At 34.3% G+C, this 26,948-nt stretch overlaps 1 protein-coding gene across 1 annotated transcript in view; it reads left to right on the top strand.

The window, feature by feature from the left end:
* Positions 1 to 7,236, top strand: part of LOC145252452 (uncharacterized) — a 209,007-nt gene extending 201,771 nt beyond the window's left edge. The window contains exons 2-3 of the mRNA XM_080111854.1: positions 1,801 to 2,227; positions 6,122 to 7,236. Of these exons, the coding sequence (XP_079967980.1) occupies positions 1,801 to 2,227; positions 6,122 to 7,094 (1,400 nt within the window). The 3' untranslated portion in view covers positions 7,095 to 7,236. The remainder of the gene's footprint in view (positions 1 to 1,800; positions 2,228 to 6,121) is intronic.
* The last annotated feature ends 19,712 nt before the right edge of the window (positions 7,237 to 26,948 follow it).

The raw sequence follows: 26,948 nt of genomic DNA, 5'->3' as shown, positions 1-26,948 counted from the left end.
GTCGTAATATATATATATATATATATATATATATATATATATAAACTTTAGTACCTTCAGCTATAATCGAAACCGAAACTTGTGAAGAATTCTTGATTTGATAAAATTATTTATAAAAAGAATAGATTACTAAGGTACCATCAGCTAAAACTAAAACCAAGACTTATGAAGAATTCTTGATAAAATTATTTTTAAGAATAGATTATTGGAGTGCCATTAGTTATAATCAAAACCAAAACTTATCGTTATTTCCATGGGAAGTGCTCGTCTGAGCTCCAATCTCTGGTCCCCCCTCGCCAATCTTTCACGAAAAACACCCGTCTAGCTGAAACCACTGTCAGTAATTTTCCCTGTGCCTAAATCAAAACGTAGATTCCATGAACAAAGCTTCTTTCTTAGAAGTGCACGACTGTGGAACTCTCTTCCGTTTGCCTGTTTCCCACCTGACTACAACTTGGATGTCTTCAAGTCCAACATAAACAAATTCCTGATAAACCGCCCCCTTAAGTAAGACACTTTATCAGATCTCCATTACTAACGATTACTACGATATTATCCCATTGATTACTGTACATGCAATAACTCTTATCCCCGAGTGGCTTCCGGGCCTTGGTAAGTGGTGACTTCCATGTAAAAAAAAAATATATATATATATATATATGCTTATTCAATTATATTTCATCCATTATTTATACTAATCCTTTTATTTATAAAGCTCAATGTAACTACAGAGCATATACAAATGAAAAAAAGTCTATATTCCAAAGTTGAAAATGTTGTCCATCTTACTGTTTATTTCTTTCAGCATGTTAAAATGTTAAATTCCTGACAGCACCTGTTTCGTAGCGCAGAAACATATAATTATGTCAATTTTTAAAAACTTTTCTGTCCTGACTCATCAGAAGAATAAGAACTCATCAACTTTTAAAGAAAAAAATAGAATATGAGCATGATTACTTAAATGTGAAAAAAATATCAGAAGAATAGTTGCAGTTATGTTTGTGATAGCAGAATTGATTTTTCAAACATCGGGTAACTATTTAGCACACTGAACAGCGGTAAGATGGACAACATCTTCAGATTTGGAATATCGACTTTTGTCATATATATATATTTCAACCATTCGAAGACAAGGTACAGCAGCATGCACAAAGATATACTGACTGAACTTAATAAGAAATATTACCTTACTACAAAAATGCTAGTTTTATTTTGGTGTCTTAAACTCCCCCCCCCCTATTTTTTGTTGATGAGATTATATTCCAAAACAAAACCTTTGTCAATTCTTGTCAATAATTCTTGTCAATTTAATAAAATGAATATCGTTCCGAAACGATCGTATACTCAGTATAAATATATATATATATATATATATATATATATATATATATATATATATATATATATTTAAATAGATAAATTGTCTGTTTTACTTAGGAAAAAAAGAAAGTAAACAACAACAAAAAAAAAAATGAAAATTTAAACAATTTTTTTCAGATTATTAAATAATCTTTATTTTCAACGTGACACCATATTGTGCTATTTTTGTTATTGTTAATATTCTCCTTTGGGGAAAGAAAATTAGTAATTCCAACCAAATATTATCTTTGCTCACAATAACATATAAAATACAAGATATGATACCATTAAAAAAAAAAAAAAAGAGAGAGACTAATTCGGTTTTATCTTTGAATTATAACAGTTTTCATTGTAGACAGATACCAAATCTCCATTACAAAAAAAAAACGAAATAGATATTTTCCAAACATTAACTCGAATTTTTCACCTTTCTCTTTTCAGAGTGGTTATGGCGAGATATTCCTACCTACATTGACCAAGGCTATGTTGTCTATCATCCTGGACCACGGTCAGGAAGTTCTGCCTGGGGTGATAACAAGGGGTCCCTGTGGTTGTTTGGGGGACACACTTTCTGGGATCCCCAAACCGACAAAGACCCTGTGCTCCTAAATGATCTGTGGCGTCATTGCACCGAGGAAAATTCTTGGGTGCTGCTTCATTCCGGTTGGCAAGACAAGAAAGCAACGCCGCCGCCATTCTTGAGCGTTCCAAAACCGCGCTATGATTCCATGGCGTGTGGAATTTCCGAAATCATGTTCGTCTTGTATGGCGGAGCTGACGACAGCGGCTATGCACTTAATGACACCTGGGTGTTCTATCAAAAACGAAAACGATGGATTAACACAAGCAAAGTAAAAAAAGATTTTAGGTGAGATTTTTTGGTTGTTTTTCAATTTCTTTTTCTTTTTTTTTTGTTTTTTTTTGTTTTTTTTTCTTTTTTTTTTTCTTTTTTTTGTCTTCGAGAAGGGTTTTCCCATGTAAAGATTTTTTTTTTCTTTTTTTACTTTCGAGGAATTGTCTTTTATATAGGGTGTTATTTTATTTATTTATTTTTTTTTTGAGAGGTCGTCTTTTATATAGGGTGCTTTTTTGTGAGAGGGGTCGTCTTTTATATAGGGTGCTTTTTTTGTGAGAGGGGTCGTCTTTTATATAGGGTGCTTTTTTGTGAGAGGGGTTGTCTTTTATATGACGTACTTTTTATTTTTAGAGGAATTGTCTTTTATATAAGGTGTTTTTGTTTTTTTTTTTTTTTTTACAGAGGTTGTCTTTTATATAGGATTTTTTTTTTGTTTTACTTTAGAGGATTGTCTTTTATATAGGGAGTTTTTAAAAAAACTTTTTAGACGGGTTGTCTTTTATATAAGGTGTTTTTTTGTTTTGTTTTTAACAGAGGTTGTCTTTTATATAGGATTTTTCTTTTTCTTTTTTTTTCATGATTGTCTTTTGTATAGGGTGTTCGTTTAAATACGATATTTTAATTTGTCCAGATTTCGTATATATTATAGAATCGTGATTTCAAAAGTTAAAAAAAACAGTATTTGGGTGCCATCAGCTAGAATCAAAACCGAAATCAAAACTCTAGCATTCAAAGCTGGTGACGTTACCACTGTACCAACGTAACACACATATGAACTGATTAAAAATAAACTAAGATGAATGTATAAAATGTGTAACGATTTTTTCAATTTCAACCAATTTTTGACCCCTTAAAAACTATTTTAACCGGCTAAAGACCCATAAAAGAATGGTTCATAAAAATCCAATCATTTGAGGCCCTTTTTAATTTTGGAGAGATTTTTAATTTCGGAGAGATAGTTTGAAAATATGGAGCCATATAGCCTTTTATACATTAGATTTATTTTAATTGTTGGTTCGCAGCCCCCATCCCCCCCTAAAAAAAAAGCACTCTATATTAATGAATTATCACTTATCAAGGCTAAAACCCACTCGAGGATAAGGGTTAGTGTGTTGAATTATTAGGATAGTTTATGACAAGTGTTCAATATTGGATTTGAAGATGACTGTTTTAGTCTGCGTAGTAGCAGTCCTGTGGTAATGTTTCATAAATAGAAAGAAACTCTGTTTATGGAAATTCTATTTGACATTAGGCATACACAGGAAGGAGGAAAGTCCTTTGCTGTTGTAATAAGTGAGTTCTTGCTGTGAATGTCTTACAGGGAAGAACCAGGAATTGGAGGTCAGTCGAGCACCTTCCATGCAAATAACGCTAGAGTAGTGAATGACTAGCAAGACTTCAAGTCCAACATAAACAAACTCCTGACAAACCGCCCCCTTAAGTAAGACACTCTATTATCAAAACCCCCAATACTAATGATTACTACAATACTATCTCATTGATTACTGTACACACAATAACCCTTATTCCTGAGTGGCCTTCGGGCCTTGATAAGTGGTGACGCCCATGTAAAAAAAAAAAAAAAGCATCTCTTTGTGGAGAAGGCACTTATTTAGTCCTGTAGAACCCCAGGATACGTTGTTTTTTTTTTTTTTCAGGTTACAATGTGGAATACAATGTTTTTCTGGTTATGGTATTTGCAGCACCTTACGATGTTATTTCTAATGTTATTTGATTATATACATGTGTATTGTATACTTCTGCATTTTGTTATGCATTTTTAATGACTTATCCTGGGGTTCTACTGTATTTGCATTGTTTTTGTGTTTTGAACTTTTGTCCCAATCAATGTCTATGCTTAAATTTTGGCCAATGTCCTCTCCAACCAGGAGGGATTTTTATCCCAACAAAAAGTTCTATTTTTGCGCCGAAGAAAGAAAGGATGTGCATTTGGAGCAACAGCTTTCACAGAAAAGGAACTGCTGTCGCATAGGTTCGGTTGTGTTTTTTTGGCCAAGATCAATGTGTAATATCTGTTCTTCAGATGCGGCACTTCCATTTCTCGTTCTCTTTCAGTGGGGGAGAAATCCTTCACGACTGAGACAATTTTTTATTTTTGTACCTTTTCTCCACGTTAAAAAACGACCCTGGTGTCTAACTCTGTCCCGTGGGGAGGCATTGTAAATAGGAACAATTAACCGATGTTATGTTGTGAACACATAACAGCTGTTTGTCTGTCTGAAGCCACGGCCTGCTCCTTTTTCTTTTTATTTGTCACTGGAATAATAGAGGCAATCAAAAAAAAAACGGCAAATAACTCCATTACTTTTTCTGGCCGGTGTTATAAACACAAAACAGTTGTTAGTCTGTCTGAAGTAGTTTCTGTTTCCCTCTCTCCTTGCGGCTATAACAAATAAAACAAAACGCCAACAACATAAAAACTCAGTCGCTCATATTCTTTCATGTTTTATTCTTTCAAAACACTTGTATTATACGTAAACTTCCTATCATCTGCTCCCACAATGGGAATGGGAGGTGGGATGAATAAAGATGGAGCAGTGAAACAGCAACCAAATCCAATGAACTGACCTTTTCTTTCTCCATCGCTATGTGTCACTTTGGACTTCCGTCCTTGATACAGCTTCCTGTACACGTTAACTTTTAATGGAATTTTCCATTCTCTATCATGTGAAAAAATTCCGATTCTTTTATTTTTCCACATCTGTATCTGAATATTGCTAGACAATAATCGTGTGAATCAATTGAACAATTTTGTTTTCATAACAAAGACGTACAAAACAAAATATGTTCCGGTATTTTTGAGATGATTATTTGGATTCCGATTTTCATCTTGGATGTTATCCTCACAACGATTAAGGCTGATGTAACCTTTGACCTTTCAGATGTTAAACCAAATATCATGATGATGACGAATTGTTATTTCTCTCAAAACATTGTGATTATCTGCAAGAAAAACTGATGAACAAGAATCTGTCTCCCTCTGTTTGATACCATCCTCTGCCTCTCGCTCTCTCTCCAGTCCCATCGTCTGCCTCTATCTTTTTCTCTTTCTCTCTCCATCCCGTCGTCTGCGTTTCTCTCTCTCTCAGGGCAGCGTCGCCTGCGTCTCTCTCTGACTATTGTGATCGCCTGCCTGGCTCTCTCTCTCTATTGTGATTGCCGACCTCTCTCTCTCTCTCTTTCTCTCTCTCTTTCTCTTTCTCTCTCTCTTTCTCTCTCTCTCTCTTTCTCTCTCTCTCTCTCTTTCTCTCTCTCTCTCTCTTTCTCTCTCTCTCTCTCTTCTCTCTCTCTCTCTCTTTCTCTCTCTCTCTCTCTCTTTCTCTCTCTCTCTTTCTCTCTCTCTCTCTTTCTCTCTCTTTCTCTCTCTCTTTCTATGTTGTTGCCTATGCCTCTCTCAGTGATTAGGTTGTCGCCTGCCTCTCTCTTTTGTTCCGCCCTTTACCTATGTCTTGCTCTCTGGCCCTGCCCTTTACCTATGTCTTGCTTTTTGGCCCCATCCTTTGCCTCTCTCTCTCTCTCTCTCGGCCCCGTCCTTAGCATCTCTCCCTCGGGCCCCGTCCTTTGCATCTCTCCCACTCTCTCTCGGCCCCGTCCTTAGCATCTCTCCCTCGGGCCCCGTTCTTTGCATCTCTCCCACTCTCTGACCCTGTCGTCTGCCTCTTTGACCTCTCTCTCTCACCTCCACTTCAGCCTCTCTCTTGCTCTTTGACCACGTCCTCTGTCTCCATCTCCACTCTTTCCCCTTCCCTCTTTTCTTCCCTGCTACTTTCTTTGTCCTGTTCACCTCCCCACCCTATCTATTCATCCTTCTCCATATCTTTAAAGAAGTTATTGAAAAATGTTTGTAAATCACTTCCGACTAATATTTCCACCTTCTCCTTTCAGATCTCCTCCATCGAGATGGGCCTCAGCAGTTTGGTGTCTAGATGATAGCCTCATCATTTTTGGTGGACGCGATCAGAGTTCTTTGCTCTCTGATATGTGGAGTTTTTCTTTTCGAGATTTCACCTGGACAGAAATTCAGGCAACACCTTGGAATGAAACGGGTTTACCAAGAGGAAGGAGTGATGCGACCACCTGGGTCGGCAATGATGATAAACTGTACATGTTTGGCGGCAACATTCGTAATCCTTTTACGCATCGAAAGTTAAAAAGTGCCGGCTACACTTCAGATCTGTGGGTTTTTTCCCTGGAGAATTCCACCTGGGCTTGTATTTCTGGTTGTGCTCACCATCATAGCTTGTCTTCGTCACGGAGACGCTCAAATTGCCTGGCATCAAAGGACATTCCCCAGTGTCGCGGAAAGAGTGCTGGATGGATTGATTCCAAGGAAAACTTGTGGTTATTTGGCGGAGTTGGTAACAAAGACTTGAATCCATTGGAAATGAAATTAAGCAAGGAACCTTTTTCTGATCTCTGGCTGTTCAACACGCAGAACTTTACATGGAAGATGATGGCGCCAAATAACAGCACAACAAAACGGGACGGACGGTATCGCGGACCCGTTCAGCAATACGAACAACCCGTCGCTCGTTACAGCAGCATTCAGTGGTCTTTGAAAGACAATTTCTTCATATTTGGTGGAATTGGTTTTCCGCCGAACCACCCGAATAAGAGTAGTTATCTGGATGATCAGTGGGTACTGAACATTAGTTACGAGATCCGCTCGCATCTCGCCCTCACCCCGAGCGTCATCTTCTTCTTCTGCTTGGCCTCTATCACGGCCATTTTGCTGCTCTTCTGCGCGAGCGTCTCCGTCCAACGCTGTCGACATTTCCCTCGCCTCACTCATCCAGACGGCAGGGATTATAAAGTTAAATATTCTCCACTCACCGAAACAACATCATTCGATTCGTAACACAATTCTTCACATCGATGCTAACCCATCCCCCCCCCCACACTCAACAGGGGGGGGTGCGGCTTCTCTTGTATTTCCACCTTCACCCCATCATTTTATCACATCCACACAACTTTGATGGTTTTTGTTTTGTATTTTCCAGTTTTTTTTTTACATATTTTTTCTTTTTTATTCATAGCATATTTAAACAAAAGAGAATATATATATATATATATATATAATGAGAGAGTATGAAGTGGATATTGGGTTTACTTTTGGCAGCCTTATAAGTCTCGTTTCCCTTATTTTGTCCTTTAGTCCTCACATTCCATGGGTGATGTTTCTGACAAAGGGGAAAAATTGCTGTTTTCTGGGTCAGAATCTGTTTCATGTGACATTCAGTGTTGGCAAGTTTTTGACCTCGAAGTACTATTTTTGTTTAGTTGAGTTTTGGCTATTTACATCAAATGGCTTCATGCCTTGTCTGGAACGATTTCCATAAATATATATAAGTTGAACGAAAGAACACAATACAAACTTAGACCAATCTCATTCTAAATTTATTTAAAATTGGGCTAAGTCTGTATTTTGTCTTTTATGTATTTTTTCTGCTATGCATTCAGCTTTCTCACTTCAGATTTTCTATGCCTATTGCTCTATTCTTTACAGATTAATATTATATACGATGGAGTCTCCCATCGATTTTGACGTATGAGCTTCTGCCACAACAACTAAGTTGCTTGGAAATCCACACAGATGATTTGTTTATAGTGGTGAAGACTTTGTGTAGAACCAACCACAATTTTTGGTATTACTGCTAACCTTTGTCGGTGCAGATGACTGCCAGAGGACAGAGTATACAGTAGATCGCAGATTTTTACATTTTCCTTCTCCTAGATGCATGTCTTAGCGAAAACTGGGGGTGCATCTCTCCCAGTGAATTAATGCGCTCCCAGATACAAGCTTAGAAATTTCTACAACTTAGCGCGGATATATATATATATAAAACACCTCTTTTTTGTTAATTTTCTTATTTCGTTCTAGCTAGGGATGAGAACATTTCTGAGATCTTTATTCAAAATTGTGTACATATATATATATATATATAATTATTGCTATAATTATTTTTAATACCTACAGACACTGGTGTTTCATCCTGTCAGGAATCATCAATGCAGGAATTTACAATTACAGCTGGCCGGGAGGTTTGAACCCGGTCACAAGGCCATCTTTAACTCCATTAACAAAGAACAAACCACACGGCCCATGTCAACCACGAGACATACAGTTGAAATTAACATTTATATTAATGTCTAATCGGCTAGAGTGATCATATTTTTACAGAAAATTTTTTTTGTGAAAATGAGAATAAATATATTGTCTTATAATGTTATTCATTAAAGTTTAATTTAGTTTCGATAATTGGTTTTCTGTAGGCTATGAATCACCTATATGCAAGGACTTGTTTCCATTGGACTTGAAGCCGGAAACAGGCCAACAGATCCGAATTCCAAAGGCGCGCAGTTCTAGGAAAGAAGCTTTGTTCAAGGAACCTGTGTTTAGACATATGTAGTGGTTGTAGCTAGTCAAGGGTTTTTTGTGAAAGTTTGGCAAGGAGAGACGGTAGATTGGAGCTCAGATGAGCACTTGCCATGAAAATAACTATACACCAGGCTCGCAACATCTCTTCTGGTGGCAAGGAAAAGCAAAGGGCATCACTAGGTTTCAAAGCCGGTTGTTAATTCTATCAAGACAAGATAGGGCGTGCTGAGCCGCTCCTGCTCAGATGTGGCAACAGTACTCCATTTTAGGATGCACTTGGCTCTTATATGAATAGAGGATTGCATCAGCAGTGAGATACTTACTGGAGCGGTAGAGTGATCCAACCATTTTTCCAGCAATCTTGGCAACAGATTTGATGTATGTTTTCCATTTCAGATCAGGAGTGAGGGTCAGTCTCAGAAGCTTGTCGAGAAATGGTGCTTCTACAAGACAAGGGCTATTTATTTCAATATCTATGTAGAGTAGGGTATGCTTTTTATTTTTTACATAAGCAGTAATATGTTGCTACACAGTCATGAACATGTTTCGGTTTTCTAGTATTTAGTAACTAGAGACCTCTTCAGGCAAACGAATAATGTAAGTGTGATTGTCTGGAGAGGTCTTCAATTACTAAATATTAGAAGATTGAAACATGCTCATGACTGTGTGGCAACACATTACTGCTTATGTAAAAATAAATTAAAAGTATACCCTACTCTACCTTGGTATTGAGCACTCTTGTAGTAACCTTGTTATACTTCACTGGTTACCTTACCTCTGAAAAATAACAACCCCCAAATTATATATATATATATATATATATATATATATATATATATATATACACATAGGCTGCCTATGAATATCATTTTGTTACATTTCCTCTGAGGATGTGAGCCATTAATTAAAAATCTATGGAATAAGGAAAAAATTTGTATTCCTTGTTAAAAAATAAATTTGTTGTAAATTTTATTGCCCTATCTCAAATAGTGATTGGGATTGTCATAAAAATATATTTATGTTTGCTTTAAGTTTACAGAATTATTCAATTTGTAAACTGAAATTAGTTTTTTCTTTAGTGAGATATATATATATATAAGATGTTCGCCGGTAGTCAAATGGAAAACAGTAAGACAAGCAAACACATGTAGACACCTAGACGATCCATGTAAATTATGCCTTCATGAAAAATTTGCTATCCTGTACTTTAAAAAAAACCCAACCTCTATTAAACTGTAGAAGAGAAATAGTGAACAACTGTGTTCACAGGATAAACTTTACTCTAGGATAACGATACAAAATAATTTTAAAATGAACAATATTAACAATAGAAAATAAATAAATAAAATAAACATACATAAATTATCTATCTATCTGTATATATATATATATATATATATATATATATATATATATACTAAGATAATATTAGAAAAAAAAAAGAAAAAACACATTTAACTACACCTAGGTTTAAAATAGGTCAGAACACTAGATATCACAAAGGAAGGGCTGAACCGGAGGTCAACTGGGCCTTTGTCCTGTAAGTGCCTGCTCATTGGCTGATTAGGAAGTGTGCGGTGGAACCTAGAAAGCTGATTGGCTAACTAAAAACTGAATAGAACTTGCATATATAAAAATGCGAGGCAACCACAACTCCTCGCATAAGCCTGACGAATCCTAACGTGGATGAAACGCAGAATATTCTGTGTAGCTTAATTGCCATATATATTTTATAACTTATGGTGTCCTATAAGTCGGGACATAGCCCAAATATTTCTCTTAATTTTTTTACTTGTCCTTTCCTTAGTATAACCGATATGTGCATGGACTAGATCAAAGGGGGGGGGCGGGGTTATTCAAGGAAACTTGTTGCAATAATAGTTTTAATACAGCTTTCTTTTTATATCATCAATCAGATGACAACTAATTTTGTTTGAGTTGATTTGATTACAAACGTTTTAGCTTAGAAAGTTTTTAATCAAAATTTGTGGAATAAAAATATCTGAAATCCAACAGCAGAACCTAGCACTAATTTAACAAATTTTGTTTGTATTAAATCCAATATTACGTATTAAAAAATGTTAATTTTTTTTAACTAAAGATGAATATTTTACTTGCAGTTTTGATGTCAAATGAAGCAATCATCTAAAATTCATACATTTCATAAAATTTGAACCCCTTTCAAAAATTCTAATTTCAATGAAGGAAGCAACTGTGGAATTTCCATGGGCCACGCTAGCATTCATAAATTTGTGATATTCTTGTTTCAGGTAAACCGATTTTTTTTTTTTACCACTCCCACCTGATCCTTTGGGTTCTGATTTATGGGACACCCTGTAGACAGAATACAACCAAATCTATAAAAATAATAGTACGTATTGAGTTCAAAAGTGCTCAACAGCATAAAAAATAGAGCAGTTATAATAAAATTAGATGTGGCTTATGTTGACACTGCCAAGATTTTAAATTTCTTATACAGTTGAAAGTTTTGTTTGCTTATTTTATTTCAGTTAATCTTGAACTGTTATCCACGACTGACTCTCACCTCTTGGATGTTTTTATAATTTTCCTAAACGTTTATAGAATGGAAATTAGCCGGTTTCAATTGAAAACGCTTCACGGAGCCGGTTCTAGAAACACTACCATACTAAAAATACTTTGAAAAATGTATTTATTTTTGAGAAAAACAGAAATAAATTAGGCAGTAGGCCATTCAAAAGTGTTGGGGGAGGAGGGAGTTTATGGTTATCCTTGTTGTTGTACCTTATAAATTTCTATCATTTCCGTAGCTAGAAGCTTCAATCACTATAATACTATATTCACGCCAGGGGTCGTCCTACTTCAGATTCCCAAATCGATTCTTTTGAATGTATAAATATGAACATAAGTCGTTTTATTAAAATAATTTCATTGGCACATTGATTTCTGAAGAAAGGAAGAAAATAATTCTGATACTTAATAAATTATTTCAAAAAAGCTCAACCCAAGGATGAAGTTATCATACTCAAATGCCTACACATAATATTTATAACAAAAAGGAACATAGTTTTTTTTTTTAATTATAAATGACTTTTATTTACCAACCAACATATTTATTAAAAACAGTCCAAATCCCCATGAGAGCCAAGTTAGACACAAGATTTTTTTATGTGGGTAGTATTTAGCTTCCCGAAAAGAAGTACTTTTAATGGGAATACAAATTTAAATTGCCTCAGTTAAGAAAGATTTCTCTCTCTCCCAAAAAAAAAAAAAAAAAAAAAAAAAAATATTAAACTTTGATCCCAGTACAAAGACCATTTTGTTCAAGTCGTGTCTGGGATAATCAATTTACTGTACCATTTCATGGGTTTTTTTGACTCCATTTGATGTCATTTAGGCGATCTTATTAGAACCTGTATAAAAAAGAAAAGAATTTAATTTTTTTTTTTCTTCAAAAATCAATGCATTTTAATGTTAACATTTCGATATTCACATAGGTTAGCGTAAGTCTTCCATAAACGTTCATCCGTTTTCATTAATTTCCATCATTTGACTTTGATACCATTACTTATGTTAGTTATGCAGGAAGAATTTATTTAGAGATGATCAATGAAAGTGAAAACAATTTCTTTTTTTGATGAAAAACTGAATACTTTTGATTGAAAAAGGCTACCTAAATTACTCCCCCCTTCACTTCTAAGTGGCTACCTTTATCACCTTGAATGTGTGAATGAAAAATAAAAAAATGTTAAGACAACTTTTATTAGAAAATGATACTAAAAATTTTTAATTTAAATGCATAAAATGAAATCCCCCCTTTATTATAAAGACGAAATGTTTTATTATACCGATAGTCAAAACTAAGTGACCACATTTCTAAAGAGATAATAACACCTTGAATGTGTGAATGAAGAAAATTTTTTTAAGTTAACTTCCAGTAGAAAATGATACTAAAAAATTTGAAATTTAAATGAAATAAATGTCATGAGAACTTTAAATATTACATTTTTTTAAATTATTTCTTGATTTTTAAAATATTTAATTAGGGTAAAATTCATTTTGGAGTGGTTATAAACAAATTTTATTTTCATTGTCCATCTCTAGGTATGCCACAATTTATGAATTTTTCCCCAACTCATCATCAAAACTCGAAAATCGAAACCATTGAAGACATGTTGTTGGCAAATAACAATAACATTTAAAAAAAAAAAAAAAGGGAAACATTTCAATTTGTCGTCAAAAAAATGGCAACAACAACTACAGCAACAATAACTGCTTCACACTTTCTCACAATCCAACGGTATTTTTTTTTTTCACAGGTGCACAAGGATTTTTCTTAAAAAAAAAAAAATAAAGGAACATTCAAAAACACATATTTTTTTAATTTCCCAACATCTAAAAACTTCAAATAAACTGAGAAATATTTATAACCACATTTTTATAACCAAATTTCTTTTCTTACTCCAAAAGAAATACATATTTTCTTTAGTGAATACATTTATAAAAAAAATTAATCTATAAATTTTGATTTAAAGTTTTTCAGCACCTATTTCTGATTTAACCCCCTCGCCTCTCCAATGTTCATACATGATAGAAGAAATTTGATTATTTTTAATATTTTTGTTTATGTAAGTATTTGCTTCTTCTTTTACAATCCCGTCGCCAGGAAATCCAATATTCATAAACTCTTAGAATCTCTGTGAATTTTGGTAACGAACAAGTCAATTAGGTTACGAAATATTTTTGGAGCTTCTTGTTGTTTCCTCCTTGTTTGACTCATTGGCCACTCCGACTTTCCATTTTAGATTAGTCTACATTCTGCAAATCTGTTATTCTGGTATTTGAGAATAACAACGGACATATAAATTAGTCAATCTGTTTTTCTATTATAATTCAATCGATCAGGTCATAAAAGCGTCTTTGCATTCTCTTGACTAGTTCTCTCCAACCCCATCCATCAGACGTCACTTTTGGCAGGTTCTCCAACTGTCATCCTGAATCTTTTACAAGTTGATTGATGTAAGTCTGAGGCCTAAAAATAGTTAAAAACCAAAATCTCTTCTCACTTAACGAGACTGAGATAGGAGGAAGGTGTCCATATCAGCATTTCTTCATTAGGTTTTTCTTCAACTAATGTTAAATGCAACTCGTAACATTCTTGTGTATGTTTTTGTTGTTTTATCAGTATCCAAGCTGTTTACCAATAGAGCGAGACCGATTTCACCATGACCCTAAAAAGATTGACAGAAAAACAAGAATTTCTTAAGATTGACAGAAAAAGAAGAATTTCTTAAGATTGACAGAAAAACAAAGAATTTCTTAAGATTGACAGAAAAACAAAGAATTTCTTAAGATTGACAGAAAAACGAAGAATTTCTTAAGATTGACAGAAAAACGAAGAATTTCTTAAGATTGACAGAAAAACAAAGAATTTCTTAAGATTGACAGAAAAACAAAGAATTTCTTAAGATTGACAGAAAAACGAAGAATTTCTTAAGATTGACAGAAAAACGAAGAATTTCTTAAGATTGACAGAAAAACGAAGAATTTCTTAAGATTGACAGAAAAACGAAGAATTACTTAAGATTGACAGAAAACCGAAGAATTTCTTAAGATTGACAGAAAAACGAAGAATTTCTTAAGATTGACAGAAAAACAAAGAATTTCTTAAGATTGACAGAAAAACGAAGAATTTCTTAAGATTGACAGAAAAACGAAGAATTTCTTAAGATTGACAGAAAAACAAAGAATTTCTTAAGATTGACAGAAAAACGAAGAATTTCTTAAGATTGACAGAAAAACGAAGAATTTATGTGGTGTACAGGCAAGGCAAATTCTAGCATTGATTTTAAAAAGTCTCTCATGAGAAGAACTTCAAAATGGTGTGCAATCAATGAAAGACAACCCTAACCCTAACCCCCAGGCTTTGTTTTTTGCAGATTTCGATGTTTCTTCTCATGATTTTTATTATATTTAATACATATTAATTTTATAATTTTGCAATAATATAATTTATAATTTATCTGTAAGCGAGTGCAGCGACACCAATCATCATTTTGAATTTGTGAATCTGTTTTTCACAATTCATGGTTAAAATTCAATACTGATCTTTTATTTCCAACATTCCGTAATTTATTCGAATCGAAATAATTTCAAAATAATTTTAACTTTTCTAGTTTCCAGTTTAACATAATTTCCTAATTTAGAAAAGCTTTGAAACTGTGGTTCCCAAAATCGTCTGGGCATCGAAATAGCTGACCATCTAACCATCAAAATAACGATCATTGTTTTTGTGTTGCTGTAGTCAAATACAGAAGCAGTAAAAATGGCTGAAACTCGTATTTACTAAGATGTCATAAAAGTTAAAATAAAAAAGTTATTTTTTATTTATTTTTTCTTTTTTTTCAGGATTTTTGAGATGAGGATGATTTTGATTATACAAATTGTTTGGACTACTCTTCAGATCTTGGTTATTATCACTATTCACAACGTTTCGGCTAATGTAACCTCCAACCTTCTTCAGGTTCATTTTGTTTTTTTAAACTTGGGAATCTTTTTTGTTGAACTTCAGAATCCACAGTGTAGCAGATGAGTATTGATAATGATGATGGTCTTCTGTAGGTGAAGGTTTAATTCTTGTTACAGGCGAGAGTAATTATAAATAACATAACTAATTAGAACTTTTGCTCAGTTATGCCTGTTGAAATCAAAACGATTTGCCACCATGAGTTAAATAAATTTAACTTTAGAACTCACAACGATAGTGATCATGTCCTCCGGAGGTGAAGGTTGATCATGTCCTCCGGAGGTGAAGGTTGAATTGTTGGTACAGACGAGAATAACTATGAATAATAAACATAATTGATTAGAACTTTTGCCCAGTTATGGCTGTTGAAATAAAACAATCTACCTCCACAAGTTAAAAAAGGGTTTCAGTTCAAGGGGTTTTTTTTTTTGTGGATTCCCGAATTTGACGGAACAATTTTCAAGTTTGAAAAAAAAAATAAAATAAGGTAAAAGATTACATGACAAAACTTGAAAAAAAAAGAAAAATCTAAGATGAGAATAGCAGTCCAAATTATCCAAATAATAAAAATTCCATATTTTTTAATTGAAATGCAATGAGATTTTAAGATGTTATAACTATTGGAGAATCCTCGCGAGAAATAAGACTATTTAAATTTTAATAACACACATTTTTTTGTGACCGGATGATTTTTAAAGAATGTGTAATTATTTTTATTTTGGATTCTGAAAGTTTTTGAAAAGTTTATCTACTCCCCCAAATGCAAAACTGTAAATATTATTACATGGAATTATCATAAAATACTAATTTTAATGGACTCTGAACATTTTTTTTCTCACCTTTTTTTTTATTTTTTATTTTTTTTTAACAATGTCCAAAGACTTGCCAAATGTTATTGCATAATGGGCAATTGTTTCTAACAATTTAATTGTTTTAACTAGAAGTTTGGTGCCACAATCGTTCATTGGTGAATTTGGTAAAGTTATAGATTTCAAATTTGTAATGAGAACCAAAAATGAGACCAACTGTTTGTGATGATTCAAAGACTTTTTTCTCTCTTTTTTTTTTTTTTTTTTTTTTTTTAATAACAAAGCAAAAATTGTTTTTTTGTTTTCCGATCAGAATTTTTTACTGAAAGTTTTCTATTCTTGGAAATAAAATCTCAAAATGGTATGGTGCATTTAAAGAATCTGTATTTATAAAAAAAAAAAAGTCATTAATTCACAGTAGTATAATATTTTTTGTTTCAACTGAAGTACATTAAAGAAATTGATATGAAGCCGTTATATCTAACATCTTCAATTATTAAATATGATTGCTTCCTTCAGTCTTGACAGACTATGGATAGCCATTGTAAGGATGTCTACACGTGGAATTTTTGTGCCAAGAGTTGTGCAATCTCCAACTACACCTCTCTTGAGTCGGTGGGGCATTAGAATATGCCGACTGCCCCCCTGCAGAGGGTAAAAGTCCCTCAATGGGGGTCCTGGATATGACCTTAAACTATATCCAGTGGTGAGACCCCAGCTTGTGGGCTTTGGGGAGTGTGGAGCCACCCTTTAATTACCATTGCTCCCAGGTCCACTCTGACCCGGAGTGGTAGTACCTGTTAGGGTTCCAACTATGGGTTGAATAGAAACCGACGTGAAAACAACAAATATATTCTATTAAAAAAAATTTTCTTCAAAATCTTTGGATTCGGCATTAAATAACCCAAAAAGGGTTGATATGCCGTAAAACAACCAACCAACTACACCTCTCTTGAGTCTGCGTTCTTAAACACCAGTGGCAAGTGAAGGTTCAGAACAATTGGAAACAATGCCAAGATTAACGGAGAGCACATACAGCGCCTGGTATTCCCAAATGATCAGTCATCTGATACTAGCTAGGTTCAACATTGCTTAACTTCGGTAATCTGACAGGATTGGTGTGTGTCAATGTGTTCATGGCATAATTAATATATATATATATATATATATATATATATTTCTTCAATTATATTTCACCTTTTATTTATATCAATCTTTAATTTATGAAGTTCAATGTAATTACAGAGTATATACAAACAAATGATAAAAGTCTATATTCCAAATTTCAGTATGTTGACTATTTTACCATTTATTCCTTCAAGTATGTTTGACATGACAGTACTTTTCTTATAAGGTAAAATCATTCATTTAATTATTATTAATCAATGAATTTATTTTGCCCTTAAGTCATCAGAAGAAATAAGTGCTTTTTCTTCTGATGACTTAAGGGCAAAATAAATTCATTGATTGAATGAATGATTTTGCGCTACAAAACAGGTGCTGTCAAGAATTGTGCATGTCAAACATACTTAAAGGAATAAATGGTAAGATGAAATTTGGAAGATAGACTTTTGTCATTGATTGGTTATATATATATATATATATATATATATATATATACACACACACACACATTATGAAATTTGTATATTTGGACAGCATTTTTTTTTTTTTTTTTTTTTTACATAGGAGTCGCCACTAATCAAGGCCCGGAGGCCACTCGAGAATAAGAGTTAATGGGTGTACAGTAGTCAATGGGAAAATATAGTAATTGTTAATAAATTTGATAAATTGGATTACTTAAAGGGATTGCTCATCAAGAATTTGTTTACGTTGGACTTGAAGATGACCGTATTGTAGTCAGCTGGAAAGCAGGGAAATGAAAAAGTTTCTCGGGCATACAGTTCTAAGAAAGAAGCTTTGTTCATGAAATCTACGTTCAGGTTTGGGCACAGATAAAGAGTGGGAGAAATTATTGATAGTTGATTGATATTATTAGCTAGACGAGTGTTTCTAGCAGCTTCTGCCCAGATGTGTTTGTATATTTGGACATTATTTTTTTTCTTGCATATTTGATTAGGCAACAGCGACAATTACTGTTTGCTTCTTTTTTTCATCCATCCTTTCAAGTTGGCAGACCAATGATCTAATGTTTTGTTCAAGTGCGAATAGGAACTCGCCATATCTGTAAATGTTTTCGATACGAGTTGTCGTCGTCACAGATTGGTGAATTTATTGAGAGAGGAACTTTCCAAAGCATTTTACCATTCTCCTATCTTGTATCAAGCTTGATTGTTTGCTTGAATGAGTAAAACTTTGATGATGGGAAGGCACAAGTTGTAATTTGAGACGACAAGGATGACAGTGTTTGTTTTTATGTTTCTGTTGGCAAATGAAGCTGTGAGAAAGGAAGACAGGTGGCAGAGATACTATTTATTTCTTAAATTTTTGAGATGAGGGTAATTTGAATTCTTCGGACTACTGTTCTTATCTGGAGTGAAAATGACACTCAAGATGAGAACAGTAGTGGAAAATAATTCAAATAATGCGTGCTAATTCTACGCCAATATGATTTGCAGAGACATTTTTATTTTGCGTACATTTAAGTCCAATTGACTTGTCAGTGTTATTTTACTCAGATAACATATCTCGAGGATGGAAGCCTAGATATTTTGTCACCCCTGCTATCCCCTTTTGACTGAGAATTAATATGGACAGGTGAAACATATTTTAAAAAGATATCCTAACTTAGAGAATCTTTTGTATGAGCTGAGTGGAAACCGTTATTTCTTAAACACACACGTCACGCCTGAAGAACTCTGTTCCATCTGCCTGCTTCCCACCTGACTACAACCTGGATGTCTTCAAGTCCAACGTAAACAAATTCCTGATGAACCACCCCCTTAAGTAGACACCTTATTAAATCTCCACACATACTGTACTATCAGCTAGGCTTCAATCATTGTCCCATCGATGAAATGTTGCATCCCTCTGCCTGTTTTACAAATATTTTAATGGTAGGTGCTCCGATGAACTACAAGCCCTTGGAAACCATGACGTAAATACCTCTGACAAACCCGACAAACGGCAAAATCCCACCTTACATAGTATAACTCTGTAGACGTAAGACAGCCTTCTACTCTAATAGTTTCTTCCCTAGGACTGCTAGACTTTGGAATTCCCTTTCGGGTTCCTGCTTCCCTGACTGTACTGACATGCAAAAGTTCAAGTGTAAAGCAAACAGACATCTTGCTGCTCAACTCCCTACATAGAATCTCTGCACTTATGTCCCAAATTATAGCCCCCTACATCAAAGTGACAAAATGCAATAAAAAAAGAACTAATTTGGAAATGGGGAAAATATCAACAAAATTGTTTTGGCCTTTTGTGCAACGCTCATCGTTACTTCAACGGACTTTGTATGAGAGTGCAATGTAGGTACAATATGTTTGAGGTTTAATATGGCCGAAGAAAGGCACCAACCAGGAAATGCTGGACGTTCTGACCTACCAGCTATGGCGAATCTATTAACTATTTTCAAATGTGAAGTAAGAAGGATCAAATATGATCGAGACTAAGATGTAAAGATTAAACGATAAAAAACAGGAATATCAGGACCAGTTATTAACACGATCTCTTGGAAGGCAGAAATAAAGAAGCATGATCATAGCTTGAAACAGACATTCTATATGGTTCAATGACTTAAAAAGAAGAAAATGTCAAGATGTTCTCATAATTTTTGAAAAGCAGATCCATCTGACCACGGCATTGTTGTTTCTCACAAACCTGTTCATATCATCTCCAGCGATAGTTCAAAACTGGCGATACAAACAGCTCTGTGAGAAACTACAATGCCTTGGTCAGATGGATCTGCTTTTCAAAAATTATGGTCAAGAGGTTCATGATCGATCTGAGAGATCACCTTGGCATGCCCTCTTTGGAATTTATCCGGAATCATAGAAGATTGAAATGACAAGGAATTGGATGGCAACACGGAATGCTGACCTTTGATGCCAAATACTGTGGCTGGCCAAAAGAGGCAATGGCTGGACAACATCACACAGAGTATCTGGTCAACGATCCTAATGCCTGGAAAGCAGCCATCAACGCTAATGATAACATAGCAAGAAGGCGTTCAACTCCGTCAGCTGAAACAGAAGACGTTGGATCGTGCAGTAGATTTCCGAAAGTTTTGTAATAATCTCTATGTGGTAAAATACTATTTATATCTGAAGTAAACTCTTGACAGAGCTGCCAACCTCTAACGGGCAAAATCCCTGGAGATTTCATTAAAATCTGGAGATTTTAAGAGCGAGGATAGAAAATCTAAAATAAATGTAATTTATTAAAAAATAATTTCTAAATGTAAAAATGAGGTTTTACTCCAAAACATCAAATGTCAAAGTAAAAAAAGTCCATATTTTCTTGCCTCCCCACAAGGGCGAAGTTAGGCACAAGGTTAGTTTTTATGTGAAGGATGTCTAGCTCCCAAAAAAGTGCACTCTGTATGGGATAAAAAGATAAAAATTGTCTCTGTTAAAAAGGATTTTTTCTCTGACTGAGGAGAGAACAGATGCTACACTTTGACCTTAGCATAAAGGTTAAAAAGTAAGTTCTTATTGTTCCATATTAGCACACCCGGGGTATTGTTGAATTATCTGAGCAAGAAGAAGATTATCATCATCATTATCATGATGTAGATTGAATTAGATTTGTTTTAAAGAGAAAAATTCATTATATTTAATACATATTTAATATAATTAAATGACGTCAACAATAAACAAGAAATTTTAGATAAAATTATTTATATTAAAATGTTTTAATAAAAACGAATGTTAGAACATAAACAAAACATGTAATGAAGGCAGATCATTCGATTTATGTCTTTGATAACATGGAGTGAATGACGTAACGAGAGAGCTTGAAAGACACGTATCAGTTAATCAAGAAGTGGGAGTCAGAGGAAGAAAGATGGTGGTGGGCAGTAATGGCTCCTGGTAGAGAAATGTCGATAGTAAAAAGCCCAGCTTTCCAATAGGGGAAACATCCGAAATAAAGCTGTTGTAAATAACACCAAGGCTTCGGGTTGTATGAATCTTCGTTTGCAGCTTTTCCGAAGATCTGTCGGGTTTGTATTACTGTACACATAGATTCGAAAAAGTTGTCAAAAAACAAATATAGAACAAATAAATGTTATCAAAGGCAAGATAAGTTACTTTTCTACCTAACTGGATATATTTTTTGTGTTTTTATTCAGTGTAACATGTTTATTCAGCTCGAAAAACATGCAGTGTTTACCGATGTATTGGAAAATTCAAAATGGCGGCCGACTCTCTCTCTCTCGGAGAGGGCAAGTTTGGGAAAAGGTATTATAAATAATAAACTAGACAAAATACTGTTAGAAATTCTCTCAATATATGTTATCGTGACATAAGTTGACATATATTCGGTTGTTTTTTTAATAGTATTTTGTCTAGTTTATTATTTATAACATCTTTTCCCAAACTTACTGTGTTAAAGAGACAGTTGGACGCCATTTTGAATTTTCCAATACATCGGTAAACACTGCATGTTTTTCGAGCTGAATAAACATGTTACACTGAATAAAAACACAAAAAATATATCCAGTTAGGTAGAAAAGTAACTTATCTTGCCTTTGATAACATTTATTTGTTATATATTTGTTTTTTGACAACTTTTTCGAATCTATGTGTACAGTAATACAAACCCGATCTGTCAAATCAAGGTCAACCCAATATGAATAAGGTATGTTTTACCATTGGTTGAAGTAAAACCCCAGAGACTATTATTTGTCCCTTAATGTTATGCATACATAAAATAAGGAACAAATAACAATCTCTACTATTAATAGCATCGATGACCACAGTTCTCCAAATTGAAAAGCCATGGTAATCTCTGGAAAACAAGTAAAGACGTTAGTTTCCTGTTGCTTTCCGTCTTGATTCGGAGGGTGTATCTTTCCTACCCTCCGTGAGTTAAACGTGCCCCTAAGTACCAACCTGGAAATTTCTACAACTCTATGCAGTACATACAACGCCTAGCCTTCCCAAATGGTTACTCATCTAGTACTAGCTAGGCTCATCGTTGCTTAACTTCTGTGGTCTAGCAAGAACTGATGTGTCACCATGATTGTACTCTGTGTTATACTAGCCTGGGTGCACGGGTGTTTGGAGGTATGTGTTGAGCAAAAAAAAAAAAAAAGTGATAGTAGGCAGGCAGGCTCGAACCCATACCATGAAGGAGGCAAAGAACGTGGAAAAAAAACCAAAAAAAACTGACGTCTTTGCTGTTGCACCCATCTCCAAACCGAAAATAACATAGGTTTAAATTAAGGCTAGACAATCGAAAAGAGGGGATAACTTTCAAAAATATCGGCAAAAATAAGCGACCTCTCCCTGTAGAAAAGTGCCCAGTTGAGGGTGACGGAATTAATATTTTTGGGCCAATTTTTCGATATTTGTCGTCCAAAGGATCGAGCTTCAAAATGATACAGATCTCGTGAAAATCCATTGCCTCTATCGAAAGTTTTAGGCAGACATATAAACATACATACATAGATTTAAACAGACAGGTTGAGATTTATATGTTATATGTCCTGTTTAAATAATCACTAGATGATCAATAGACACGTTCATATCTAGACGATCAAATATATATATACATGTTAATAAACACATTATAATGTACACCCCCGCCATGTCATACAGAAGCCCCCGACAATATTACATTACCATTAAACCTGGGAGATGAAATCCTTGAATCTTCATCTGGGTCTTTCCTGATTCCTCCTTCTCCTTCATGCATCATCATCATCATCAACAGATGTTAAACTTGATGAAGGGAAAGAAGGGGTGAGGGCCACGGAAGGCTGAGGCTAAGATTCAAAGATTCAGTGAAATGGAAATGAACGAATATCAGGAGTGGCGCTTAAAAAAACACAAAATCATTATGACCTTTTTGAGACAATCAACATCACTTCAACAGACTGCATATGATAACGCAATGTAGGTACAATATTGTTGTAAATTAATATCGGGTTTAAGTTTAGAATTGTGTAGTAACGATACTGAGAGAGAGAGAGAGAAATAAGCGACCATAATTAGCATGTGCCCGCTGTAAGGAAACAGTAATGCATGAATCTAGAATCATTTGAGTATGAGGTGAGCGTGATTATGCAAATTTAAGCGCTGATATTGCGAAAGAATTTTGAGAAGAACACCTGGTAAGAAAATAGAATGACAACCAATGCAGCTTCTGCATTTTAGACTATTTGAATGAAAGAATAATTGATGAAAACCTTGATCTTGCAAAAAAAAGTTTGTTTTAAATTGTAGATTAGTGTTATTTTAAAATCCGCCATATTTGTGAATTAAACACTTTTCCAAACTAAAAGCCAAAACTTTACAGAAAACGAATTATTCAAGTATATTTTTCTAAGGAATCAAAAATTGCATCAGAATTGCAATATTTATTTTATTTTATTTTTATTTTTATTTTTTTTTTTTTTTACAAATCAACATTAGAATCTTGAAAAAAGAAAAATGGCCAGTGTTAATATTATCTGAATTTGTCTCCAAAAACTGAAATTGTATAATTAATTATTTTTCACATTCTGTTAGAGAATAATCGAGTCATTTACGTTTTTTTTTTTAATTTCCTGCATTTATTTTGGTTAGAATCTCAAACTGGCACCTGAAGACGGTTGTGTGGGGTAGGGGGCACCCTTATGTTCTTTCTGCTTCAAGTCTGCAATACTATTCCCTCGTAGACAAAATGTAGAGATGATGATATTGTTTTGTAAAAAAAATAAAACGAAAAAAAAAAAAAATTGGGAAAGGAAATAAACTTTTTTACAAAAATAAAATGTTTGTATGCAGTTATTTATTTTTAAATTTTTTGTATGTTTGTGTTTCTAATTTTGAATTTCAGCTTGTACAGCTATGGGCAAGCACATATACAAGATGAGGAGAGAGAAAATCAGCGTGACCTTGATCATGAATGCTCTTCAAAGTGCTGCCATAGACATTTGTATTGTCTACATAGATGTTAAAAAAATCATATTTGAATATAATTTGCAAGATCATTAATGAAAATCCTGACAATTGCTTCACTAAAATAGAAAGAAGGAAAAATCAATTGTCATTTTTTTTTTTTAAACATTTAAAAACAAAGTAATTTTGTTCTCACCCTTGGTGACCCCAAGTGAATGAATAATAATATCAATATTCCATCTTTGGCTGCATAACTCTTGCACAGGTAGAGGATTGCATCTGGAATCAAATACTTTCTGGAGCAAGATGAATGATCCAACCATTGTACCAGCAACATTAGCAACAGATTTGATATACATTTTTTTTTTATTTTAGATTCGGACAAAAGTAAAAAAGAAAATAAAACTCCACAGATGTAGCAGTTGTACTCCATCTTTTGTTGAAAAGTCTTTATTGTCATATGAGGCCTCTTGGTCCATTGTTTCTCCTTTAGGAACCACTTTAATGGGTTTGTTGTGCCAGTCAGCACCAAAAGTCAATGTTGATCAATTGCAGATATATGTGGAAAGCAATCATATAGAATTACATGCCACGATATGTCGTAAACGATGTGCAGCATCTTGCTGTGTGATCCATCAAGTTTCTTGAGTCAAGCAACATTTAATGTTGAAGATCCTGAAAGTTGCTTAAGCTCATATAAAAAAGAGGGGAAGAAATAGGAGGAGACAAAGGCGGGAAGAATTTAAGTATAAAATTATTGAAATCATAAAGTGTGAACATCTCTATATTGACAAAATTATGTTATCACTTTCTGTATGTCTGTGTTTCTCATCTGTACATGACTTATCTAATCATTCTTTTATTTTAAAATATTATAATAATTATATTACTATTTGTTACGGATGAGAAAATTATCTTTTGATACCATTATTGTACTGTATAGGAAATAGTTAATGAATAATATCTCTTACTAAATATTTGATTGAAGTGTTTGGAGTTACAGAAAGAGTACGTGCCACTTAAGGAGTAAGTTTGGCTCCCTCTTCTTCTAAATCTGACAAAAGAAAAATATATATATTATACATCATTTCGTTATTATCCCAACGAACACTAAAAAGCAAACAGCTTTAATTGCTATGTTTTTTTTCTGCTTTGTTGAGATCCACTATCTTCATCAAGTTGGTTTTCATAGAAACATGTGAGCTCCAAATATTTTCCAACTAATGAAAATTATTTCAACCTTCAAAAAGTAACACATACATGTGAAAGTAGTAGGCCGACGCATAAAAAGAAAACAGTAAGGATTCTTTTTTTCATTTCAGTTTTTACATTGAATTCAAACTCAACGGCCATTTTATTTTCAGGCAACTGTGTCATAAATATAGTGATCAAAATATTTGTGATAGACGCTACATCAGACTCTGTGGCGACTGAATTGCCAAGCAATTTTGACAAATGCTAAAACACAAATACATCTAATTGCTTAGCCTTTTCCCTTCTATTTTTCATTGGAATTTGCTTTGCTTTTCATTTTCCAAAGCAAAGAAGTTTTCACAGAAACGTGTTAACTCAAAATATTTTCCAACCAATTAAAATTGTTTCAAGCTCTAAAAAGTAACACATATATGTAAAAATAGTAAGCCGATGCAAAGTTAAAAACTCTTATTTAAAAAAAACAGCCAAAAGCTGAACATGCGGGGGGGGGGTGATACTTGAAGGTACCCAAGAACGTCGCTTAACAGTACTACGTCACGCTCTTTTGCGGCTGAGGGAGTCAAATCTTTCAGTTTTACATAAAACCTGAAATCTGTGGCCATTTTCTTTCTAGGCCGCTGCTTCTACACATTATCCTTGAAACTGTAAGTCTCAACAAACGAGCTAATCGCCCGACAATATTACTCTTCTCAAACAATACTTACATTGTTAGATTGTTAATACAGGATGCGACATGATGACCTATTTGGGCCACGGTCACAAACCCTGAACATATAACAATATCAGCATACAATCACAAGCGATGAAAATATTCTAATTTTTATGCCAACGAATGGAGTGATTGGTCACGACAGACTTCCTCAACATTCTAGCTCTATCAATGTTACATTACACCGGAGACCAGCATGAGTGCTTCTCTATTTATTAGAAAAAATGTTTTGTATGACTTTTTTTTTTAAATTTGGAACTCACCACTTATCAAGGCCTGGAGGCTACTTGAGGACAAGGGTTAATGAATGTAATTACTACGATTGTAGTAATCGTTAATGGTGTAAATTGGGTAGAATTTGATTATTTATGGAGACAGCTCAACAAGAATTTGTTTACATTGGATTTGAAGGCGACCATGTTGTATTCAACCGCGAGGCAGGCCAGTGGAATAGTGTTTCAAAAGCGGGCAGTTTTGGGAAAGGTTTGTTCATAGAATCTATGCTTAAATTTAGGCACAGATAGAGAGTGGGGGAATTGTATATAGTGGTTGCGGCTAGCCGAGTGTTTTTTGTGAAAGTTTGGCAAGGGGGGACCATAGATTGGAGTTCTGTCGAGTATTTGCCATGAAAATAGCAATAGAGCAGAGACAGACTCGCAATGTATCTTCTGTGGGAAAGAGGTTACTGCTTATGCTGGAGGGGAGGATAGCTTGTTTCTTACAAAATAAGATCACGGAAGGTTTGTCCAAACTAGGTAACCATGGTTCAAAAGGTGCAACTTTATCTGCCGGAATGAAAAAAGATTTCATACCGGGTAGAATGATAACTTTGTTGCCTTAAAGAAAACAACACTGCAGCTTCATTTTGAAACTTTTATTGAAAAAAATCAATTCAGGAAACTTGATTATGTACTAGAACTGACATCTACTTCAGCCACAATCACCGCTTCGATATGGTCCGGAACTGAGAGAATGCCTTATTCATAAGCGCCGGTGGGAGCTCGGCAAATGCTCAGCAGATGGTAGTGATTAGGATGGCTTTGGTGTTGTGGGAGGTCATGTTGGTGATGTTCTCAATGTATG

This window comes from Euprymna scolopes, chromosome 29, assembly GCF_053919585.1.
Source record: "Euprymna scolopes isolate OS-2025 chromosome 29, ASM5391958v1, whole genome shotgun sequence".
In the NCBI taxonomy this organism is placed as follows: Eukaryota; Metazoa; Mollusca; class Cephalopoda; order Sepiida; family Sepiolidae; genus Euprymna; species Euprymna scolopes.
The sequence above is the reverse complement of the archived record's forward strand: the minus strand, read 5'-3'. Positions and strand labels throughout refer to the sequence as shown.